This window comes from Urocampus carinirostris, chromosome 19 (genome assembly GCF_059441175.1).
Source record: "Urocampus carinirostris isolate Australia breed hairy pipefish chromosome 19, RoL_Ucar_1.0, whole genome shotgun sequence".
NCBI classification, from domain to species: Eukaryota; Metazoa; Chordata; class Actinopteri; order Syngnathiformes; family Syngnathidae; genus Urocampus; species Urocampus carinirostris.
The window spans coordinates 13,494,903-13,518,466 of record NC_142367.1 but is presented as its reverse complement, the minus strand read 5'-3'; the positions used below and the strand labels follow the sequence as shown (position 1 = coordinate 13,518,466).

At 40.3% G+C, this 23,564-nt stretch overlaps 4 protein-coding genes across 5 annotated transcripts; 3 read left to right on the top strand and 1 right to left on the bottom strand.

Annotated features, from left to right (window-relative positions):
- Positions 1 to 814: 814 nt before the first annotated feature.
- On the top strand, positions 815 to 6,436 carry zdhhc4 (zDHHC palmitoyltransferase 4). Its single transcript, XM_088323586.1, has 6 exons — positions 815 to 1,174; positions 1,277 to 1,350; positions 1,859 to 2,037; positions 4,299 to 4,424; positions 4,497 to 4,741; positions 6,117 to 6,436. The coding sequence occupies exons 1-6, from the start codon at positions 1,052 to 1,054 to the stop codon at positions 6,414 to 6,416; spliced, it is 1,047 nt and encodes a 348-aa protein (XP_088179712.1). The 5' UTR covers positions 815 to 1,051; the 3' UTR covers positions 6,417 to 6,436.
- A 2,111-nt stretch (positions 6,437 to 8,547) lies between these two features.
- Positions 8,548 to 12,791, top strand: pgp (phosphoglycolate phosphatase). 2 transcript variants are annotated; one of them, XM_088323567.1, is made up of 3 exons: positions 8,548 to 8,639; positions 8,783 to 9,407; positions 10,896 to 12,791. In XM_088323567.1, exons 2-3 carry the CDS (start codon positions 8,810 to 8,812, stop codon positions 11,219 to 11,221), a joined length of 924 nt encoding a protein of 307 aa, XP_088179693.1. In that variant the 5' UTR covers positions 8,548 to 8,639; positions 8,783 to 8,809; the 3' UTR covers positions 11,222 to 12,791. The 2 variants fall into 2 exon arrangements, with proteins under 2 accessions (XP_088179693.1, XP_088179692.1); XM_088323566.1 differs by having other exon boundaries at positions 8,591 to 9,407.
- A 1,482-nt stretch (positions 12,792 to 14,273) lies between these two features.
- On the top strand, positions 14,274 to 17,080 carry bricd5 (BRICHOS domain containing 5). Its single transcript, XM_088323568.1, has 6 exons — positions 14,274 to 14,332; positions 14,394 to 14,525; positions 14,581 to 14,712; positions 15,180 to 15,287; positions 16,530 to 16,680; positions 16,763 to 17,080. The coding sequence occupies exons 1-6, from the start codon at positions 14,294 to 14,296 to the stop codon at positions 16,855 to 16,857; spliced, it is 657 nt and encodes a 218-aa protein (XP_088179694.1). The 5' UTR covers positions 14,274 to 14,293; the 3' UTR covers positions 16,858 to 17,080.
- mlst8 (MTOR associated protein, LST8 homolog (S. cerevisiae)) lies at positions 16,911 to 22,030 on the bottom strand. The gene is made up of 9 exons (XM_088323565.1): positions 21,969 to 22,030; positions 21,574 to 21,711; positions 21,444 to 21,495; positions 19,776 to 19,938; positions 19,638 to 19,713; positions 19,424 to 19,576; positions 19,221 to 19,345; positions 18,212 to 18,375; positions 16,911 to 18,143 (listed from the first exon to the last, which is right to left on the bottom strand). Exons 2-9 carry the CDS (start codon positions 21,700 to 21,702, stop codon positions 18,025 to 18,027), a joined length of 981 nt encoding a protein of 326 aa, XP_088179691.1. The 5' UTR covers positions 21,703 to 21,711; positions 21,969 to 22,030; the 3' UTR covers positions 16,911 to 18,024.
- Positions 22,031 to 23,564: the final 1,534 nt, after the last annotated feature.

Sequence of the window (23,564 nt, the reverse complement as noted above, 5' to 3'; positions counted from 1 at the left end):
CCTCTCTCTCCCTCTCTCTCCCACAGCCCCCCTCTTTCTCTCTCACTCTCCCTCACACTACCTTCCCTCTCTGTCGCTCCCCCCTCTCTCTCTCACTCTCCCTTCCTCTACCTCTCCTCTCTCTCTCTCTCTCTCTCTCTCTCACTCTATCCATCTATCAATTTATTTTTTATTTTTTGTCACGAATTGTTTGCATTTTAAACTTGATTTTTTAAAAATATATAATTATAATTACTATTTTAATAAATGAAACTGGGGCAGCACGGCGGGGCAGTGGTTAGCGTGTGTGGGGCACAGTTCTGAGGTTGTGAGATCAAACGTTTCTGTGTTAAGTTTGCACGTTCTCCCCGTGCTTGCGGGGATTTTCTCTGGGAACTCCGGTTTCCTCCAACATTCCAAAAACAGTTAAATTGGCCCATGCAAATTGTGTGAATGAGCGAGTGAGTTGTCTGTCTCTGTGTGCCCTGTGACTGTCTGGCATCCATTTGAGGGTGTCCCCTGCCTACTGCCTGAAAACAGCTTGGATGTGCTCCAGCACCCCTGTGACCCTACTGAGGATAAGCGGTGCAGATAAACGATGGAGATAATGGATGGATAAATGAAACTGACGTACCTTTCCAAACATGCGTTTAGCCACGCCCACGTGTGACGTCGACCGCTGCGAGATGCCAAGAAAGTCGCATTATTTTTACTTAATTTACCTGACGTTATACTATTTCTCAGTAAAAACCCGTTTTTATCACGTTTGTAGTATAGTTTGTTTGTATCAGTTTATTTTACTTCAGTTTGTACCCTTTACCCACTGTTTAGATAAAGTTTTTTTTTTAAAGGCGGAAGTGGTAGTGTTTACAGGAAGTGGTATTCAAAACTCGCGAAACGTTTTCAACAGAGACAGTTTTTCCCATATATGTTTATAGTGGAGGTTTTCATATTTATTATTTTTTTGCGTTTTTGTTTTGGAGAAATGAAAGCGAAAATTTAAAAGCAGTCACACCACGAGTGCAGTTGTGGCGGTACACTGCTGCCATTGACTGTTTTATATCTGCGAGCTATGGATTTCCTCACTTTATTTGCCATTTACGTTGCAGTTGTTCTCACCTGCATCCTTCTAATCTGCAAATATTCTGGGCAGCAACGAAATCCCTTCACTTACATTCTCGACACAGTGTCAAAGGTAATGAGTGGGAGGATTTTAAAGTCTATGTAATCTACCGCTTGGGCGCGCTGTTGGAATAAGTATGCCCATTAATTACTGTACTTTTCTTTACATTTACAGATCGTGTCACCTTTTACTCCAAAATGGCTTACGAGTTTCCTACAGTGGGCATCTCACAGGTTATTCCATCAAAGGTGTGTTTTACATGCATTAAGATTAATCTCTTAGTGAAATTTTGGCATGATTGGATATAAATGGGGGCAGCCGTGGCACAGTTCTGAGGTCATGGGATCAAATCCAGCTCCTAGCTTTCCTGTGCGAAGTTTGCATGTTCTTCTCGTGCCTGGGTGGGTTTCCTCTGGACACTCTGTTTTCCTCCCACATTCCAAAAACATGCATGTCAGGTTAATTTGGCCGGTCCAAATCATCGCTGGGTCTGAATGAGCGAGCGAGTGAGTCTCTGTGTGCCCTGCGACTGGCTGGAAACCAGTTCAGGGTGTCCCCTGCCTACTGCCCAAAAACATCTGGGATGGGCTCCAGCAACCCTGTGACCCTACTGAGGATAAGCTTTGCATATACCAGATGGATGGATTTGAAGGGGGAAATGCTCTTACCTGTATTAAAAATGATTGCAAAATTCAGGAGCAATTTTCTGATTTGACTTGTCAATATACCAAAGTACTGTTTTTCCTTTCTCTGCAGGAACAACACCTTCTTGTATTTGAACATCCTGTTGGAAGGGGCCGTCTATGCAGAATTCACTTACGAGGTGGTCGGATTCTGCCTGGAAATGGGCACCTCCCCGGTCAGCTTGTGCGTGCCTTACGTGCTACTTCTAGTCAACACTATCTTCTTCTACCTTTGCGCTACCAAAGATCCAGGTATGAATTTTTTTTTTTTTGGAGGGGGTTAAAGTTGACTCCTGGGATATGACAACCCCACCTTACCACATTTTCAATACAAGGTGTGGAGTCAGATGTTTGTTTGGTAGCTCTTTGCACATTTTCCCCATAAAAAAAATACAGTGCCCAAAAACATAAAATTCAAACTTTACCATGTTTGTGCGTATCACAAGTTGCCTGTCAGCATTAAGGGTTGGAATTGGGGGGGTTTGGTCACCTAATGACTAAAATGGCTGCGCCCTGTTTGGCTGCGGCTACATCGTCTCGCTACAGTTTAACTGTACGGGTCAGGTGTATCGACATTTCGTTCTGTGTGCATTGTTACAAAGAATGACAATAAAAGTAAATTGTTCTATCTTCTTTATTCATTATCCATTATCGATCAGTTCATAATACGCTACAAAGCTCAGGAGCCGGGTCTCTTACTCTCAACCAAAAGGCTCAGCTGAGGTCCCAGATTTAAAGTTTAGCTGCGAATGCACCGAAAGATTTATTCGAAATGAAGAGAAACTACGCTGACGGGGATCCATGTTCACCCCCTTGACGTCACGAGCACAAATGACGTGTGCTCAGCATTCGCGCTGTTTATACGCGGAGAAAGGCGTTTGACTGTCACACGCGTAACACGCTAATTTCACGTAATAACACCGCGATACAGGCGCAGAACATGCTATTACCATGCTCCACCCACGATTACCCGCTGAAATTTCCCATCCTACCCATGTGTAAGCACGCCCTGGCCGCGGCCAGAGCACGTCGTTCTGCGTCATTTCTGCGTCATTACCTCGTGTTGACCACGTGTGCGGCACGCGGTTTAACACGTGCTCAAACTTTTGAGCAGCTCAAAAGATTTGAACGCGGCCAACCACGTGAAAATTTCCGACCGCGAGTAAAGCACTGCTCTATCTCGTCTATATGGCGGTCTCTAAACGTCCAAAAGCGTTCAACAGCATCTGCTTCACGGCCAGAAATTTCTGACCGTGGTTCAGCCTCAGAACGCTCGTGAAAGGCTGTGTGCCCGCGCTCTGAAGATTTGAGTAGCGCCAAATTATTTCGCGCTGCCACCCGCGCGCGAATTTCCGACTGCGTGTTAAGCACCGCTGTATCTCGTCTGAATGACGATCTTAATGCGTCCAATGGCGTCTGCCTCAAAGGCAGAAATTTCTAGCCGCAAATGTCTGTGTGACCGGCCCCTAAGGGCTGAACAATCCTCGCAGTTGAAAGGTTTAAAATCAAGTTTTAATTTTAATCTGCTGTCTCCTCCTCCCTCTGCATACATCAAATAAGTCAACTAACTAAAGTTATATTTTGGTCTCATCTGACCACCAAACTTTCTCTCCCATGACTCTTCTATCATCCAAATGGTCAGATGCAAACTTAACTTGAGATGTTCTGGTTCAAGCAAGTGAACCTTTCGTGCCATGCATGATTTCAAATCATGACGTCTTGGTGTATGTATTACCTACAGTAACCTTGGAAATGGTGGTCCCAGCTCTTTTCAGGTCATTGACCAACTCCTGTCGTGTAGATCCGGGCTGATTCCTCATCTGTCTTAGAATTATTGAGACCCCACGAGGTGATATCTTGCATGGAGCTCCACTCCGATTGAGATTGACCGTCATGTTAAGCCATTTTTAATGATTGCTCCAACAGTGGAACTTTTTTCATCAAGCTGCTTGGCAATTGCTCTGTCGCCCTTTCCAGCCTTGTGGAGGTGTACAATTTTGTCTCTTGGACAGCTTTTTGGTCTTCGCCATGTTACAAATTAAAGTCTTTCTAATTGTATGGGGTGGACAGGTGTCTTTATGCAGCTTGCGACCTCAAACAGGTGCATCTGATTCAGGATGATATATGGAGTGCATGTGGACTTCTAATGGGCGGACTATCAGGTCTTTCAGGGTCAGAATTCTAGATGATACACAGGTGTTCAAATACTTATTTGCAGCTATATCATACTATTTGTATGATTGTTAAAAAAATCATGCATTGCGATTTCTGGATTTTTCTTTTTAGTTTATCTCTCTCACAGTAGACATGCACCTACAATGAAAATTTCAGACCCCTTCATGATTTCTAAGTGGGAAGAATAGCAAAATAGCAGGGCGTTCAAATACTTATTTTCTTCACTGTATGTATATATATATATATATATGTGTGTGTATATATATATATATATATATATATATATATATATATGAAATATGTATGTGTGTTTATTTTATTATTTGTTTTTCCGGCAGGCACCGTGACTAAGAAAAAACTGTCCCGGCAGTTGAACGCTTACCCCTACGATAACCGCCTTTTCCACCCGGGCGTGTGTTGCCCAACTTGCCGCCTTATCAAGCCCGCACGCTCCAAGCATTGCAGTGAGTCCTTTTGTGGTTGTGGCGTCCTCTCACAAACATATCATTTGTTGTGAAATGGCTTTTGTGTCGGAGGCGTGTGCGACCGCTGCGTGCAGCGTTTCGACCACCACTGCGTCTGGGTCAACAACTGCGTCGGCGCCGACAACGTGAGCTACTTCCTGCTTTACTTGATCAGCATTTGCGCAATGGCGGCCACGTTGGCCTTCCTGACCGCCGACGCGCTGTTTAACGCCGTGCTGCAGTCCGGACTCCTCTGGGCCAAATACGTCGACGAAGACGGGGAGCAGCAGCCGGCGGGGCCGCGGTTTGTCATACAGGTAAAATAAATATAAAGAGATGCCCCTGGTTTTCGTGTTTAATGGGGACCAGAACCACCTGTGAATAGTGACAATCCGCTAAGTAGAGTTGCACCTTCATGAAAGCCCACAAAGGGTTAGACTTACCCCAAGATTACTTCAATACCGACTGAGAGTATACAACCAATGTCTGAATTAACGTCTTCTTGGACACCCGGGACGTGCATCTTTTATGTCGGGCGTACAACTTACAGAACGTCTCTGCCCGGGTGCCCGACAACTTTTTCAAGGGAAAAAAAAAGTTTGCTTTATTCTGATATCTTCGTTCGGTTTGGAAATTTCGGAATTTCGGATCATTTAGCAATTTGCATACTCGGCAGCCGATCAGAAGCCCGCATCGAATGACTTCATGCTTCCGGACTTTCCCGAGCGTTATAAGGTCACGCATTTGCATATCATTTTGCAAAGTAGACGCACAGAGAACAATGGATAAGTGGTTAGGAATCAAGCCAAAACCTCAGCCCAGGAGGAAATGTTCAAAAGAAGCTAGCAAAATTGATGACGCTACAAAACGTAATCGTACATTAAAAGCATTGTGGGAAGAGGAGTTCACGTGGCTTGTAGCAGACGACGCAAGGCAAACATTGCATGAATGAAGATGAGTAAATACGGGTACATACTGATGGCAGATGGAAAACATGCAATGAATGTTATATGTAGATTTATAATAAACTTAATTTTAAAGTGTTGTTCTGTTATATATTCTGATAACCAATCTTTAATACTTCGCAACAATCAATTTTTATTTTTTGCGATTAGTCGTCTTATTGTGTTTCAAGTTGTGAAAAATGGGGCAGGCAACTTTTCAGAGTTGTCTGCCCTGGTGTCCGGTAACTTTTTGTCACGAGTTTCAGACACTGATACAACACCTAATTGCAGTGAAATTACTTGTTTCCGATTCCTTCTCGAGACATTAATGCTGGCGGCAGGCTATGGCTTGACTCTAGCCGCTATTGTTATCATTAGTTGCTCCATGTAAATCAAGTCCCTCAGGGTCACTCGCCTTTCACTTCTGGTCATGCGTTTTAGTAACTTCTTCCGTTAGTTTCTTACACTAGCTCTGACCAACTCCAGCTATTGGCCTTTTCAGCTGCTCCGGTGTACACAGCTCCCTCCGTCATTGGTTGTCGCTTGTGGGGATTGAGACCAACTTTGATGTCCTGTCGCTCGTTGAAATTCATAAAAATGTGAAATTAGGCTGCCGAATTTTGCTAAGGATTATTCGCCAGGCCTCTGTCTTGCGTGGCTTCGGCTCCATTCTAAGTGACAGACTTCTAGTGGAGATTTATTACACACTCTTTATTCTTAAATCACTCTCCCTTCCCCTTCACGGCAGCATCTCTTCATGACCTTCCCCCGAATGGTCCTGATGCTGGGCTTCGTCATCTTGGTCTTTCTGCTGTTGGCCGGTTACGCGCTCTTCCATTTATTTCTGGCGCTCATCAATCAAACCTCCAACGAGTGGTACAGAAATCGAGGCCTGTCCTGCCAGCACTGCCAGCCCGTGAGCACCGCCGACCATTTCTGTAACTCGGAGTCGCACATCCCGAAAAGGAACTATTACAGCCGGGGGATGCTGCGGAATCTGGGGGAGATTTTTTATCCTCGCCAAGCTGTTGGGAAAAAAAACAGGTGATTGCTACACAGATGAACTGATTTTTTTATTTATTTTTTGAGGGAATTTTCTGTCATATCTGAGAGGGACGAATGGATGATTTTTTTTTTGACAAAAATACTGTTATACGTTGCCTTGTTTTGGACGGGTATGCCTTAAATTTTTGGGTGTTTGTTTTTACTATTAAAAAGGTTGGTTGTGTGGTATTTGCCTACAACAATTTTGACACAACACGCATTAGAGAATGACTGTGGTGAAATATTCAGAAAGTACTACTTTTATGTTTGCTCGCAAAAAAAAATATTAGAAAGTTTAGGGGAGGATGTTTTTCGTTACACATCAGTGGAAGTAGATTGCAAGAGTGTATACAAAAATAGGATTAAATACTAATAATGGCCTAGTCATTAAATGAAGTTAAATCTCATTTTGAGGCTATTATATCCTGGTTCCAGTTGCAAATTTTGTAGATCGTGTTTGAGTTATAAACATGGCATTGGGCTGTAATTTTGTGCAGTCACGTTTTTATTTAATTCCGGCGCTACTTGGGTAATGAATGTTCCATTCAATTTACATTACTCACTGTTTTAATCATGTAGATTATGATCAATGAGCTATTAAAACAAAAATAATTCATATTTTAGTCAGGTGTAGAACAGACGCCCTGCCAGCTGTGGGCGTGGCTTGTTTTGACTTTGAGATAGTGCATAAGGAATGCTTTGTTGCTATTTTAAAGAATACGAATTGCAATTAAAGGACATCTGTTTAACACATTTTAGCAATTTACATAGCAGCAAGAACCAAAAGTTAAAAAAAAGCTAAGAACTTTGAAAAAAAAAATAATGTAGTTTTAAAAAAATAATAAAACACACCTAATATAAGGATTTTTTTTTTAAATGTACATTTATTTTATACAAGGATTTTCTGTAAACCTCAAGCTGGAAAACAAGTGCCCATGTTTTAGTTTGATATTTTTAGTCCGGCATAGGACAGACACCCGTGAGTTTGGCTTGTTTTGTCGGTCCGGATTTTTCAAACCGGTGTGAAACTAACGATGAATTTCACTATTCGCCAACTCCGTCCAATTTTACAATCCATCCATTCATTAGCTGCACCGCTTATCCTCAGTAGGGTCGCGGGGGTGCTGGAACCCATCCCAGCTATCTTCGGGCAGTGGGCAGGGGACACCCTGAACTGGTTACAAGCCAATCGCAGAGCACACGGGGTCAGACAACTCACTCGCTCAGTCACACCTAGGGACAATTTGGACCGGCCATTCCACCTGAAATACATGTCTTTGGAATGTGGCAAGAAACTGGAGTGCCCGGAGGAAACCCACGCAAGCACGGGGAGAACATACAAACTCCGCACAGGAAGGTGTGATTCTGAGTTTTACTGTCTGCAAATTTCAAGCATTTTGGGTCTCAAAACAATTTGCAATGATAAATAAATATGAAAAATTATATACAAATGTTTTTGGCACTATGATGAAAATTTGGTGACATCAATTTTGTGTTTTTTCTGTATTTCATCATTATTATTAATATAATGTTTTTTGATTGAGCAGTGGGCTCTATCACTGATGTGTACATCATCGCTCAGCTGGATTTGAACCCATGACCTCAGAACTGTACCGCACACATGCTAACCACTGCGCCTCCGTGCTGCCCCAATTTACCAATATTATTGTTTACCAAAAAACACCCCTCGTTTTTTTTAGACACTTAAGGCTCGTTGATCATTGTGGCTTTTGTTTCGGCACATCATAATAAAACAACATCAATCACTAATTAATAGACATAAAAATCAAAATATTTCCACATAAAACACTACCTTACTGAAGGGGAATTAGAAAAACAGAAACGACACTTCAAATGTTCTAACTTTGTCATAAATTCCAATTTTTTACTTTAAAAATCAGTAGATTTATATTTTTATGCACGAAACACAATTGGGCTCAAATATTAAAACAAAAACACAACATGCGCTTCTTTTTTTCAATGTGATTTCCAAGCAAATGAATCGGATTGGTATCGATCGAAACTTCCCTGTATTTATTTGATTCGGACCGATACCCGAATTCCCTGTATCGCCCACCACCCAAGTCAGCGTGGGTGTTTTATTTTGTGATTTCAAGCAGGCGGAGATAAGACACCTGGAAATCTGTGGGCGCGGCTTCCTTTGTGGGTCCTGACTTTTTAAGCCGGTGCGGAAGTCACGGCGGAGTTCGTTCCTAGCACACAGAAGGTTCGGCTTTACAGTATTACAGTTATTTTAAGACAAAAAATGAAATTTTTATGGTTTTTATTCATTTTTTAGTTTTATCCTGCAAAAATGGCCCCGTTAGTAGGTTTGAGTCACACCTCATAGCCTCGTTGTTTTATTTTTAGAATTCCGGCTGAAGGCATTCCTCCGTCATGGCCTCGTCCAAATGCGTCCGTCTCGGCACCGAAGCAGCCAAGCAGCTGCTAGCCTCGGTGGACTGCGTCCTGTTCGACTGCGACGGCGTCATTTGGAGGGGCGACGAGCCCATCCCCGGCGCCCCCCGGGTCATCGAACTGCTCCAGGAACGCGGCAAGAAAGTCTTCTTCCTCACCAACAACAGCACCAAGACCAGGAAGAAATACACCGAGAAGATGGCCGGGCTGGGTTTCCTGGCCACGGAGGATCAAGTCTTCGGAACCGCCTACTGTTCGGCCATGTACCTGCAAAGCGTGTGCAAGTTGCAAGGCGAGAAAGTCTACCTGATCGGCAGCGAGGCCATGAAACAGGAGCTGGAGGCGCTCGGGATCCGTCAAACCGGCTTTGGACCGGACCCCGTGTTCGGGAAGCAAAGCGATTGGGCCAAAGTGCCCCTGGAGGGGGACGTGAAGGCGGTGCTGGTAGGATTCGATGAGCATTTCAGCTACATGAAGCTGAACCGGGCTTTGCAGTACCTGATGAGGACCGATTGCTTGTTCGTGGGCACCAACAGGGACACCAGGTTGCCTTTGGAGGGCGGTGCCGCTGTGCCAGGTAGGACAAGTTCTACTTGCTTCTGATACTTTTCCCCAAACACTGCATCTAAGAAATCCATCTAAAACAACTTTATTCCTGCGTGGGTTCAAATCCAGCTCCAGACTTCCTGTGCGGAGTTTGTATGTTCTCCCCATGCTTGCGTGGGTTTCCTCCGGGCATTCCGGTTTCCTCCCACATTCCAAAAACGTGCATTTCAGGTGAATTGGCCGGTCCAAATTGTCCCTAGGTGTGAATGGGTGAGTGAGTTGTCTGACCCTGTGTGCTCTGCCATTGGCTGGCAACCAGTTCAGGGTGTCCCCTGCCCACTGCCCGATGATTGCTGGGATGGGGTCTAGCACCCTCGCGACCCTACTGAGGATAAGCGGTGCAGCTAATGAGATGAGATATATATATATATATATATATATATATATATATAATTTCTGAAGTCTGAGTTTTATTGAAGTTCTGTATATTTTTTGTAGTATTACTGTAGTTTTATGTTTTTACTACTTTTTTTTAGTATTTCTGTAGTACTTTTGTAGATTTTTTGTTGTATATCTAGTATTTTCGTAGTCTTTATGTATTTCAGTAGTTTTATGATTGTAGCATTTATGGAAAATTACTGGTGTATTATTTTTTTTTTGTATTTCTGTTTTACCGTATTTCCATATTAGAATGTTTTATCTCTAGTGTCAGTGTTACTGTAGTTTTGTTTCATATAATTTTTGTGATATTTCCATCGAGGTCATTTTTATAAAGTTATGATCCGGAAAATAAATGCATACTAAATTCTCTCTCCGGCTGCTAGAGGGCCGTGTTGAGTTTTTATAGGTGTAATGCATTTACTGTTGCAACTGTTTAAACACAATACCAAAAATAAAAATGTTTTTTTCCCCACTGTTGGTGAATAAATGTTTAGAAAAAGATCATATCATTATCATTTATTAAAATAAGTGTAGATTGCTTATGTAGGCTAAATGATGAAGCATAGGACTAAAAAACAGTAAAGATATGAAGTTGATAGTCTTTAACTGATCTGGCACGCCTCAGAACAGAAAGTATCGAGCTTACCTCGACATTCCTGGTCTAGAAGGGTCCGGGGCATGAAAGTAAAAGAATATAAGCTTAAAATATTTAGCTTACTGTAGTTTTTTTATTATTCTGATTTATTATTGAGCCTATTTTAGTAGCCTTCACTCCATATTATAATAATCCATGACAAGGGATTTGTTTCTAAGCATGAGACGTTTATTCTCGAACAGGGAAAAAAATTGGGTTTACACCTGAAACAACTCACCATGATATCCTTTCCAAGTGGAAGCTATACAAATATTATTTGTACCCTTTTTTGGCATACTTGGAAATGTATAGTGGGCTGTACTACATTGTTTGACATTCCTGTTGCAAGTTAAACCAAACTAACTCACTGGGACCAAAGCGAAAGCTTCACTTTGGCGCCCTCTTGTGGCGATTTGGTATCCAACAAGGTCGTTCTATCCCCAGGCACGGGCTGCCTCCTGCAGGCGGTGGAGACGGCTGCCCAGCGGCAGGCAGCCACCGTGGGCAAACCGGGCCCCTTCATGTTTGAGTGCGCGGCCTCCCGGGGGGGTCTGGTGCCCGAGCGCTGCCTGATGGTGGGCGACCGTCTGGACACGGACATCCTGATGGGATCCCAATGCGGACTCAAGACCCTCCTTACCCTCACTGGCGTCAGCACAATAGACGAGGCCCGCCACAACCTGGAAAGCGGATGCCCGAAGGAGCGAGCCATGGCGCCCGATTATTACGTGGAGAGCATTGCCGATTTGTTGCCGGTGCTGGAGGGTTGAGAGACCCAGAAAATGTCTATCATACCTGTCAACCTCAGCAAATAGCTCCCCTTATTCATGATTGCAATTTCCCTTTTAAAGTGATATTTCATTTACCAAATGAACAATTCTTTCAGCGTTTTGGTTTTATACCCATTAGCATTGAATTGAGTGTCGCTTACTCAGCTTTACAATATTTATAGTCATTAACAAAAAAGACCAGCGGTACTTCATTTGGAGCATTCACGTATCCAATAACCCAAAGGAAATACAAAATCCACAGAATATCCACGTATAACATAAATGACCCAATGTCAACTATAAAATAGCAGACATGGTGGTATTCACCAAATAACAGCAGCATAAGTCAATGTTAAAACGCCATCGTATTCACCGTGGAAGAGAAAGTGGTGAGTAATGTTGAAATACTGCATCAATGCATCCTGTTATTGCGAGTCAGCAAGATTTCCGCAGACTGCATCCGTAATACAGATGGTTCACTCTACAGAAACGGTCACAGTTTAAGTCACAACAGGGATGTCAAAGTATCAGTTCCCATCGTCTTTCCTCACACGGCTGTCTGCATTAAATTAAGAGAAGAAAAGCAGAACTTTGTAAATCTTACATTAATGGAAGCGATCTTGCCCAAATGCACCTGTAAATCAAAATGCGTTTATTAGCAATCTTCAACGACGTTGTCGTCGGCCATCTGTGACTGAGACGATCCAGATGAGAGCAAAGATCAGTTAAATAAAAGTTTTTAATTTGTTTTCCCCGTACAAAAATTGTTATATAGTGTACACTATTTGCAATGTTTTAAAAAAAAACATGAATATGGGGATCGTATAAGTTGACATGTATGTTTTTATGATGTCCCCGTCGATTGAGCCTTTGCATCAAATATCTTAATAAAAGAAAATGCTCCTCAATTAGCATTATCCAGAAGATACAATCATATTTTTTTCTTAAATCTAGAGTATTTAAAAATGGTTTTATGTATTCAGAAAGTGTTCCTGATGCTTTCAAATTACGACACAATAACAATTAAGTTTTTATTTTTAATTTACCCGGTAGGCAGAAGAAAATGCTAATTTTAGGAAAGTATTATTTAAGATATTTATTTTAATACTTATGAAATGTATTTAAATTGGCAAAACGGTGTACTTTCAAGGAGATATTTGTTCTTATTTTCTGTATATACATTATTTTACCATTAAAAATGTTAGTCTTTAAATTAAAAATGACCCTTATATTAAAAAAAATTATTGCAGTATAGTACCAGTCAAGATTTAAGTGTATTTTTCCTTGAGTATATTATATTTTTTTATACAGAAAAATCCAACTATGAAGATTGGCAGATATTTTTCCATGTTTCATTTTTTTCCAAAATAAGTTAGATCGTTTTTAAAATGAAGAGATTACAAATGTTGTTCCCTACATCAAAATACTGTTGCAATTAAAATGAATTTTTTGATGTACAAAAAAAAGACAGAGGCCCTAAAGTTGAGCTCTGTGAAACTCTAATTTCAAATGTACACAACAGGAAACTATTGATGATTGAAATTAAAAGAATATTCTAACATTCATCAAATTTGTGTGCCTTATTTGATGCCTTTTGTCAATTGTCTGTACCGACACAGGACACCCACCTCAAAAACATTTGGGTCCATTTAGAACAAAAATCGTATCTCAACCGACCTGAAAATACCCCGCACCCCAATTTTTTTTATTGCACAAAACTACCCCCCCAAAATACCTTTAACATCTTAAAAGCATTATTCAACACAAAAATACCCCCCAACAGCATTTTATTGTTGTAAAGACAAAAATTCTTTGCACAACAAAAATGACCCACAATTTTCTGCACCAATCAACTCCAAATACATTTGATTTTATCCCACCACAAATTCCACCAAAATTATCGTACCAAAAAAAACCCATATTTTTAGCACATCAAAAAAAAGTATCTTAGTACACCTAAAAACTCAATAATACACGCTAAATTGATCCCAAGAGCCAAGAAGAGATCCGCAAGTTTGAAAGCGTTCTCCATTCGGACCCCAGTGCTGTGGAATGCTCTCCCCCCTGAGATTTGATCTGCAACCTCAGTGGAACTGATTAAATCTAGGCTTAAAACACACTTCTATTCTATAGCTTATGAATGACCTATATTTCATGTAGACAATATGAGTATTATTTGTTATTACTCCATCCATCGCAGTACTACTGGAAGAGGGATTACCTCACATGCTTCTCAAGGTTTCTTCATTTTCCTCATGTTAAGATTTTTTTTCCCTTGCCCTCATGTAGGTTTTAGATTAGGGGATGGTGTCATTATAGTCTGCGGTTTGCATCAGTCTGTGCAGCCTTTTGATATTTCTTGTGATTAGGGGCCCCAAAAATGAAGCACATCAAATGACTGCAAAATAAATCCGATAAAAATGATTGCATCATATTGCATTTAACATCCCCAAAACACCCACCCCTCAAAATATTTTTGTGCAAAAACCTGAAAATACCACCATCATTTTGATATCGCACCAAAATTTTTAGCACACCAAACAACCCAAAGAGATACCCTAAAAAATCTTTTGGCAACAAAATACTTCTCCCTACCAGAAATTGTTACGCACCAAGAGACCCCAAAGATACCCTAAAATTTGTTTTATCGCATCAAAAAATGGAATGCGCCAAAAAAAACAAACAAAAATCCCTTAAATATCGGATCACCCAAAATAGCCCCACATTTTTAGTTGCACCAAACAACCACAAGAATTCCCTAAAAAAATCTTGGTGCACCAAAAAACTTTTATAAATTTTAACACAACTGAAAGAAATGCCCCAAAACCTTAACGCACCAAACAACTTTGTTTAATTTGACCAAGGTAACTCCGAACAATTTCACCACCTCCATTATTTTTAGCTCACCAAACAAGCTTAATAATCCAACGGCAAGAGGAACTGCTCGAGGTGATTCTAGGACTGACTCAAAGAGGGGACGGGGGAGGAAGTGGGAGGTCCTTCAGGGGGAGGGGCAGACCCATCCAGGTGGATCAGAACCGGGGTCCTGCTCAGCCCCGGAACGGACGCAGGATGGCGAGCTGTGGCACGCTCTCGCAGAGATGCTGCAAGGTAAGGAGGTCACTTTGAATTCTCACGGGGATTTTCTCCCATGCCGATGAATATTTCCCAGAGAGGAAGTCCCCTGGATCCACGGCACAGCCACATAAAAGCGGTGGGCGTAGGCCTCTCGGGGTCCCTGCTCCTGGTCCTCCTGGTTCTGGCGCTGACCGGGCGACTCGGGCTTCTTCAGCGCCACCAGCAGGTGCAAATGGTCATCAATGATTATTTGAATAGGAGATGACAATCCCTTTCGGCAGGTGGTTCGAGGGAGTTCCGGGGTTTGGGATCGTAACCAGACGACTGTCGTGGACCGGCAAAACGACTTGGTGACAGTTTCCGTGGCGACGGATGACAATCGAAGTTCCTATGTCATCTTTGATATCAAACATGTGGGTTTGATACAATTACATTTATTCTTTTTGTGTGTATTTGTTCTTTTTCAATTCTTCCATCTTCTAATCTTTTTTTTCCCTTGTTTTTGTTTTCTTTTAGTTTTGATTTGTTCTTTTCTTGTTTTTTTTATTTACTTTTTTGTTTCAATTTTTTTGTGCTAATATTTTTATCCATTTTTTGTCTATTGCTCATTTTTTTCTCCCTTTTTCTTTTTTTCAGCTTTTCATATTTGTTCCCTTTGTTTTTCTTATTCCTCCCTTTTTATATTTTCTTATTGTGCGTCTTGATTTCTATTTTTTTACCTTCATTATATTTTGCTTTTTCCCCATTTCATCTTTTTCAATGAAGTTATTTCCTTTTTACTTTTTTAGCTTATCTTCATTTTTTTCAACACTTTTCTTTCTTTTGACTCCTTATTTTTATCCATCTTTTTTTATTTAGGCATTATTTCCTCTTTATTTAGGGTTTAATATGTTACCAGCCGAGCCAGGAGGAGAGCTGCTTCCTCCAGCCAATGGAGTCGTCCGACTTCGAGAACCTGCACTCCCTTCTCCAGTCATCAGAGCAAAAGGTAGCAAGTTGCCATTTTTAGGGGGTGGGGTTCCAATCTCCTTTGCATATCCATTCAACAGCATGCTATTGCTTAATGGTGTCTGTAAAAGTCAAGTGATTATTTTGCCGCTAGGTAGGATGTGTTTAAGAGGCTTCGTCAATTGCTTACCAAATTAAAAATTAAAAAAGAAAACTGCAAAAGATGAGTTAAAAGTACAAGTCTAAAGTGCAGTTCTGGAGAAAACCTACGAAGAAGATCCCTTTTTAGAGTCCGGTTCCTTTTACCAGATTCCTGAGAACCTTTGATCCCTGCAGCTCCAGCTCTCCTTACAAACACAATGACCGCTCTGTGTTTATGGGGGCGGAGCTTGTCGGACTCTTTTGGGGTTGAAATCCTGCCTCGCCGACATTTAGGTTGTCGAGTTAGAATTTAAATAACCGTGTGTAGTCCTATGCTAAGGTTCTGGGCGAGTGAATTTTGGATAACGTTGGGCGAAAAATGACCCATTTTGGGTCAAGAGTGGAACGATCCACGAGTGGGGTCGAATTGACTTCCTGGTTTGAATCCAAAAAATAGAGGAACTTGATTTAGATGTGAAATACTCCATTAAGCAAAAAGACCAAAAATAGCTAAATTACAGAAAAACTGTCGTATGTTGTAAAACCAGACTATTTTGGGTAGTATGTAAAGAAAAACTATTCAAGGTGAAACAATCCTTATTATATTTGAAAAACATAGTTGTGTGAATAGATACAAATTAGTAAAGTAAAAAAGAAACTGTTGTAAGTTGTAAAACCGGACCATTTTGGGTTGCATTAGAGATATTGATGCATTAAAGGGGTGGACCGATCTTCTAATGGGGTGGGATTAACGAAATTTCCTGGTTTGAATAAAGATTTCATTCTGGTTGTATTTAAAATATGTCCAAAAGAACTAAATAATAATAACAAACTGTCATGTTTTAAAAACATGGTTCATTTTGGACAAAACAACCGGTACATTGAAAATAATGTTGCGTAAAAAATGACCCATTTTGGGTCAAATGTGAACTGATCCACTCGTGGGGTTGAATTTACCCAACTTCCGAATTAAAAAAAAAAAAAAAACTCTGATTATAATGAAAATATCCCTAAAAGTTTTGTTATTGTGCAAAACGACCAAAATTAGCTCATTGAAAAAGGCCAAAATTTTAAACTGGACCAATTTGGGTCATTTTGAACATTACAACATCAATTATCGGCTCGATTTGTGTCCTGGCAGAGTCAGTTCCATCTGCCGGTGAACGAGACCCGAAGGCGGACCGAGTTTTTGGGGGTTTTGTCCGCCGCGTCGAGAAACGAGTCCACCTTAGAGGAGCCTCTGAAGGATCTTTGCCGGGATCGCACTGTCTACTGGACTAAGAGGCTCGAAGGTAAAACCAGGGAGAACGGACCCAAACGTTCCCATTTTTTCCCCTCCGGAATAACGACCAAATTCGGTTTTGTGTTTTTCAGGCCCGAGCAAACAGAGGTTGGTTTATTTCTGCATCGATATCTGCTTCCCTAACAATATTTGTGTGTCCGTTTGCTTTTACTACCTACCTGAGTAACTGATTCTACATGTTTTTATTCATTTTGAAGAAGTTACGATTAACAAATCAAAATGTTTGGATTGTTTTATTAATGTTTCTTGTAACATTTGAGTCATTTTTTCACCACAAGGTGGTATTTGTGTATGATGTTGGAAAGATACCATCAATTTTCCTTCTTGTATTAGAGAAAATTGTATTTGAAATACTTTTGTTGTACAATAAAGGATGACATTTTTTCTATGTCGCATGTTTAAGATTTGTATATGCATTTGGGCATCATTTGGGAGGGCAGAGGGGTCGTTTCATCAACAATATATAACAATAACGTTTAACTACTTTGTTCAAAGATCATTGAATGAGGAACTCGAGTTCGCGAAGCGTTATTTGAAGCGATTCGAAAGAACATTAACCAGAATTCACAACATTTGAGTTGTTTTTATGCCACTGGGTGGTGTTTGTTTCACAATTGAGAGCCCCCGTCATTTTCAAAATCATTAAAGAAATCTGGTACAACATTTTCAATGTTAGAGTACAAAATGATGCGTTATTTAAAGTGAAAAAAATTAAAAGTACTTCAACTGTATTCTGTAACATTAAAATATTTTTGCCACTAGGTGGCATTTGAGTTTCATGATTGAGAGGCACTGTCAATGATATTAGGGTAAAACAAGCATTCTGATAAATGCAAATGTGTAAATGATTTGTTAAATTAAGTACAAGATTCCGTGTAATGAGATATAACTAACGAGTATGTAACAAAGTGATTTCTTAACGACTGAGTGGAATCAGTCTAATTTCTGAGGGACTGTTAATTTGCATTTTGGCCTACAGCTCAGGTCACATTTTTGTTTGAATGAATACATTTATTGTTTTATTAACAGAAACGGTGAGTGAGACAACAATAAACATTCATCACATCAAGCACATTTGTTTAAATGTGATACCAAATGAATTAAACTTGTTTTGCTTCATCTAAGGGGGCGTGGCCATGTTGTCACTTCCTGTTGACTGGAAATGACATCAGTTTCCCAGGTAACTTACTGTTGTCGTACTGCGTAAACATTCTGCAATTGTTTCTTTTTTTTACTAATAATTTAAATAACAAAGAAGGAAAGAGGTTTATCAAAAAACCTTTTGAACAAAGAGTAGAAAAATAGGAGCAATCTGGACGACCTTTCGCGGTCTTCAGTTGAGGACGCTGTCGTTGAAGGCGAGACACACCACGGCCTTCTGGTGGCCGCTGTATTCACGTTTGATCTCCCCGGTCTCCACGCACCACAGTCGGGCCAGATTGTCCGAGGAAGCTGCAGAGGAAAAACATCCCAGTCGGCGAAATAGCCCGGAAACTATCGGTTCCGTTGCAAAATCCTACCTGTGACGATGTACTGCGAGTCCCCGGAGAAGGCGCAGTCCCACATCCAGCCTCTGGAGGTCTCTCCGGGGTTGTTGCTCTTGATGCTCAGCTCGGTCATCAGGGAGAAGTTAGACGTCCTCCAGATCTTGCAGGTCTGGTCGGCTGAGCAGGTGGCCAGAAGACTAAAAGGTAACCGAATATATAAACAGATACATAAAATAATTTTTGATGCTCTATCAAGGGAGGTTGTAAGAATAACAATAGTGTGACCCTAGCTCTAACACTAACCATAACCCTCAGTTCTACCTCAGTTCTAGCCAGAAGTAAAATAAGCCCTAAAGAAATCCAGCCCGACCTGGCCCGCGGGTATGGAAGTCCGAAACAGCCCGAGCCCGAATTTTCATATTCTTTGAGAGGGTGTTTTAGTGAGAAGGAAGAGGGCTTCCCTCTCGCTGATTTTTGTTTTTACCCATAATTATCAAAGCCAAGCGCATGGACGAGGGCTGCATTGCACAAAAGGGAGACAGAATCCACCATGCCGATCCTCCACAAAGAAAAATAAACTGAGAACAATTATGGACACGCACCAAACATGGATGATTACAAAAAAATGCTGAGAGTAATATGATTGAAATTTTAGGCCCAATCACCAGGACCTTTAACGGGCTCCTGCCAGCCTGTTAACAAGCTGACGATGTGTATCACCTGACTTGAAAAAAAAAAAAAAAAAAAAACTATAAAAACAAATTTGTCTGGAGCTGCAAAAAATAAATAAATAAATAAATAAATAAATCGAAAGCTTTTTAATTATAACAGAAAGGGAATTCATACATAGAAAATAGGCATTTAATATTTCATATAATCTTCTATTTTCAAGCTTCCCTAAAAGAAGCCACTGAATAGCCACAGGTTGCAGACCCCCTGCCCTAGACCCTAACAGATGCGCCGCTTTAAATATCAGAAATTGACAACATCAAAGCACTTTTCATATCCCAGTATTTTCTATAGAGTTGCTACAAATACTCACGTGGAATCGGGACTGAATTTGCAGCGTAGCGAGTAGCGTTTGTGAGACGGTATTTTCGTTTTAGGGATCATCTGCGTCACCTCGTCGCCTATCCCTCCGGCCAGGTTCCACACGTAACAATTACCCTGTAATAGAAGATTTTTTTCAAACTTTGAAAGAAAAAAAAACTTAGGAATAATAACAATCAAAAGGAAGTGACTGACCGAGCTGTTGAGCGCCGCCATGTAACTGGCGTCAGGGTCGATGTGAACGGCGTTGACCGACACTTCGGGCTCAGGGATGAGTTGCTCGTTGTGGTCCGTTTTCAGGTCCCAAATGTGAATCACTCCGCTCTGGTCTCCCACGATCAGCTCCGCCTGGGAACAGTCCCGGATCGCTATTAAAACGCCGTCCGACGCCATAAAAACTTAGACCAACCTGGTTGGGATGAAGGCAAACGCAGTTGATGGGCGCGTTGACCTGGAAGATCCTCTGGCACTGCAGATTTCGTGACCTGTGTGCCAATTTCGGTTTTTAAAATGAGGAAAACGTTGAACGCCACGAGCGGCGGAGTACCTCAAGTCCCATATCCGGGCCATGCAATCTTCTCCACCCGTGTACATCCAGCGGCCGTCTTCGTGGAAGCCCACCGAGGTAATGTTTTTACTCACGCCGTCGTAGTTGATCACCGGGTTGGGGTTGTTGGAGTTCAGATCGTACATGCGGATGTGCTGATAGCCTGGGAAAAGAGAGATTTACGTTTTTTTGATCCGATACGTGCATTTAACGTGGACCCCCGGGATATGGCGTCTCGCCTTACCACCCTTTGTTTAATAGCGTGCAATGTGATGTTTTTCAGTCCCACGTTGCAACTTCAACAACAAATTATTTAGCGTGCCAAAAATTGTATACAATTCAAATCATCTCTAAGATCCTTATCAACTTTTGCTCAATGCTGGTCTTCTAGACTTTTAACAGATGCGCCGCTTTAAATATCATATTCCATGTTCATGTTTCCATATCCCAGCTAAAATAAATGAGGATAATACGAATTTGACGTTCAACTGGTTAAAAATAAAGCATAAACTGAACTTCCTCCCACTATGGATTTTTTTCTCTTCATTCAGTTCATAACGAATAATTGATGTGCTTCGTAAAGACATTACAAGCCGGCCTTACAATACTGTATATTTTGCACTCCATTTAGTTGTTATGGGTCCCACGACTTGCGATACTGGAAAAACATGATTACCATGGAAAAAAAGCTGGGGATGATAAATAAACACAAAGAGGGAACACAGACCGCTACCCTTGCTAAATATCATGGTCGTAACCAAAACAAACGAGACTACCATTAAGAAGAAGGAGAAGAGTTACCTTTCTGCCTTTTTCCTTTTGGTTGATGACATATTAGATGCTAATCTGCAATTAATAGATTCAACAGCACTTGTTTTCAGCCAATTGGAATGCGAGACAGACAGCAGCCTGGCCCCTCTTGTACCACAGAGAAGCATGGCATGCTTGTGGCTTCTCCATCAACTCAACATGCATGAATGAAATAAGTTTATAACCACTAGGGGGCCCTAAATAATAAACATTGTCCCTTTAAAGCAAGGAAATATTCAAAGGGCATGACAAGCCACACAAAGTTTTAAAATCAGATTTATTTTAATCAGCCATTCCCTACCACCTCTGCATCCGCCTATTACTCCACTTTACCAGCTCAAGTCCTGGCATATCTAACGTAAATAAAATTTCATTTTTCCTTTTCATATCTATTTATTTAATGTGATATTTCATAATCTATATGTATAATACACATAAAATAGTACTAACTAAATACGGGGTTTGGAACTAATTACTATAGAGTTCCTTCTTCCTGTTAAAGAGCAGTTGGCATCCTTCAGTTTGGTGCATTACTACCCCCTGTCAATACAGGTATTCGCCTCTCTTCCACTTCTCAAAATTTTAATAAAGAATCTTGTACTCCTTCAAAACTGTAAATGTATCCTTGGTGGAGGCCTAATATAAGTCCAACAATCTTTTTTGCGATGTTTCCATATTCCTCCTATAAACCCGTTATCTTCCTCGGTATTTTGTAGCTCATGCATGGTATTAAAACATGTTTTGGTGATTACCATGGTTTCTTACCCTCTGCTATACACCAATTTCACTTTGCATTACTTTCGATGTGATATACCGGGGGTCTACTGCAAATTGAGGCAATAACAACTAAGGCAGTACCTGCAGCAGCAATCATACTCCTGTCAGGTGTCACTTCGAGCGAATTCACTTGCTGGCAACACGTTTGATTAAAGAAATTGCTCGGGAAAAGCTTTTAAATATAATTTTGCAATTCTCCATTGAAGGATACGGAGTCCTGGTGCTGGACGGTTCTCGTGCATATGCCACTGTGGGCCTGCCAAAAGCGGACTGTGTGGTCGTACCCAGCCGTGGCTAAAATGACCGGGTCGCTGCCCACGGTACCTTGGTTCACGTTCATCTTCGGCTTCTAAGAGGAAAAAAATGAATGCAGGAGGAAAAAATACTAGACATGTAGAAATAGATATTTTACGGCGGGATGGAATTCTTGAACGGGTAAACGCGAAGATAGCGTTTTTGCGTCTTTTCGAAAAAAAAATGAGAACTAAACAGAAGTTAACTTCGCTTTGAAGAATTACGAAGTAAAATAATACAATCGAATTGTTAAATGATATGCAGTTAATGACATTAAATCCATTATTGAAAAAAGAAGTTTGTTCTCTTTACCTTTGCCTCGGGTGGAGCGATAAACCCGTGCGTCCTCTCAAATATTTCCCAAAGAAACAAACACAAACGACACCAAAGTTCCGGCAATCAAAATGAAAAATAAAAGCTAGTTAGCGTCGGAGAATAACGAGTTTGAAATACTGCTTTGATTTTAAATTATCAATTATAAGTAATACATTTGAGTTTAAAAAAAAAAATTCATATATATATATATATATATATATATATATATATATATATATATATATATATATATATATATATATATATATATGGCAGCCACTCCAGCAGCTCCCGTGTTATTTTCGATTGTTCTCGATTGTTCTCAGCTCAGGGATGCTGCTGGAAATGTGAATTTCCCTTCGGGGATGAACAAAGTATCTATCTATCTATCTATCTATCTATCTATCTATCTATCTATCTATCTATCTATCTATCTATCTATCTATCTATCTATCTATCTATCTATCTATCTATCTATCTATCTATCTATCTATCTATCTATCTATCTATCTATCTATCTATCTATCTATCTATCTATATATATATATATATATATATATAAATTCTTAAATAACTTGGCTGTTATTTTAAATTACCAATTACGGTGCTTTCAACGTAATCAATTAATCCACCATGGAAATAAAATATGAAAGTACGAATTATACCATCGACTGATTAAAAAAAACACATAAGTGAAGTTTGGTTTTGTGCGACAACAAAGCGGTCTTCTTTCTAATAGCCCACACTTACATTTGTTTTTTTCTTGCCCTCATGTCGGTTTTAGATCAGGGAATGGTGTGATAATAGTCTGTGGTTTGCATTAGTCTGTGCAGCCCTTTGAGACTCCTTGTGGTTAAGGGCTATACAGTACAAATAAACATGACTTGACTTTTCTAAGGGATTTGGCTTGACTGTTTTTTTTAAAATCACCCTACAAAGTAAATTGAAAAAAACAGCTAAAATAAATGAGGATAATACGAATTTGACGTTCGACTGGTTAAAAATAAAGACTATATTGGGTTTGGGTCTGACAGTGAAGCGTTCTGTTCTTCTCATTAAGTTAACGGGGCATCAAATATAAATAACACAACAGTTGCTAATGGACTAGGTTTGACTTTTTTGTCAAAGTAAATTGAACCAAACAATACATATATTAAATAATTTAATTCTAATTTGACGTTCCACTTTGTAAAAAAAGTAAAGTTCGGATTTGTGCGACAATCTGTCCATCCTTTTAAATGGGCCCCACAGCATCAAATATAAATGAGACAAAAATTCCGCTATTTAAAGCGGCACAGCTGCCATCTGTTGACTGTTTTTAAACTTTTGTTCCCCTGTAAAATACAAAAGGATGCAAAATTGTGTAATATGCAAAAATGGAAGATCATTTTCTTCATTTTAACGATTGCATTTTTATTTTACCAAAAACAATTAGTGTAATAAATCGTAAAAAATTATCAATATTTGTCTTTTATTAGAATTTTAAAAAATCTCAAACAGATACATTCATAAAAATGATATTTAACTTAAATAACACAGATGGCTACCAGCTTAATAAACAAATGTCACTCTAAGCCTAAAAACAACCTGACA

Coding starts and splice junctions, on each gene's coding strand:
- zdhhc4 (XM_088323586.1), top strand. CDS start 1,052: ATGGATTTCCTCACTTTATTTGCCATTTACGTTGCAGTTGTTCTCACC. Junction 1,175..1,276: donor TTCTCGACACAGTGTCAAAG/GTAATGAGTGGG, acceptor TTACATTTACAG/ATCGTGTCACCTTTTACTCC. Junction 2,038..4,298: donor TTGCGCTACCAAAGATCCAG/GTATGAATTTTT, acceptor TTTTTCCGGCAG/GCACCGTGACTAAGAAAAAA.
- pgp (XM_088323567.1), top strand. CDS start 8,810: ATGGCCTCGTCCAAATGCGTCCGTCTCGGCACCGAAGCAGCCAAGCAG. Junction 9,408..10,895: donor GGGCGGTGCCGCTGTGCCAG/GTAGGACAAGTT, acceptor TTCTATCCCCAG/GCACGGGCTGCCTCCTGCAG.
- bricd5 (XM_088323568.1), top strand. CDS start 14,294: ATGGCGAGCTGTGGCACGCTCTCGCAGAGATGCTGCAAG. Junction 14,333..14,393: donor TCTCGCAGAGATGCTGCAAG/GTAAGGAGGTCA, acceptor AATATTTCCCAG/AGAGGAAGTCCCCTGGATCC. Junction 14,526..14,580: donor TTCTTCAGCGCCACCAGCAG/GTGCAAATGGTC, acceptor CCCTTTCGGCAG/GTGGTTCGAGGGAGTTCCGG.
- mlst8 (XM_088323565.1), bottom strand. CDS start 21,702: ATGAACGTGAACCAAGGTACCGTGGGCAGCGACCCGGTCATTTTAGCC. Junction 19,346..19,423: donor TGGCGGCGCTCAACAGCTCG/GTCAGTCACTTC, acceptor CTTCTATTACAG/GGTAATTGTTACGTGTGGAA. Junction 18,144..18,211: donor CTCGCAGTACATCGTCACAG/GTAGGATTTTGC, acceptor TTTCCTCTGCAG/CTTCCTCGGACAATCTGGCC.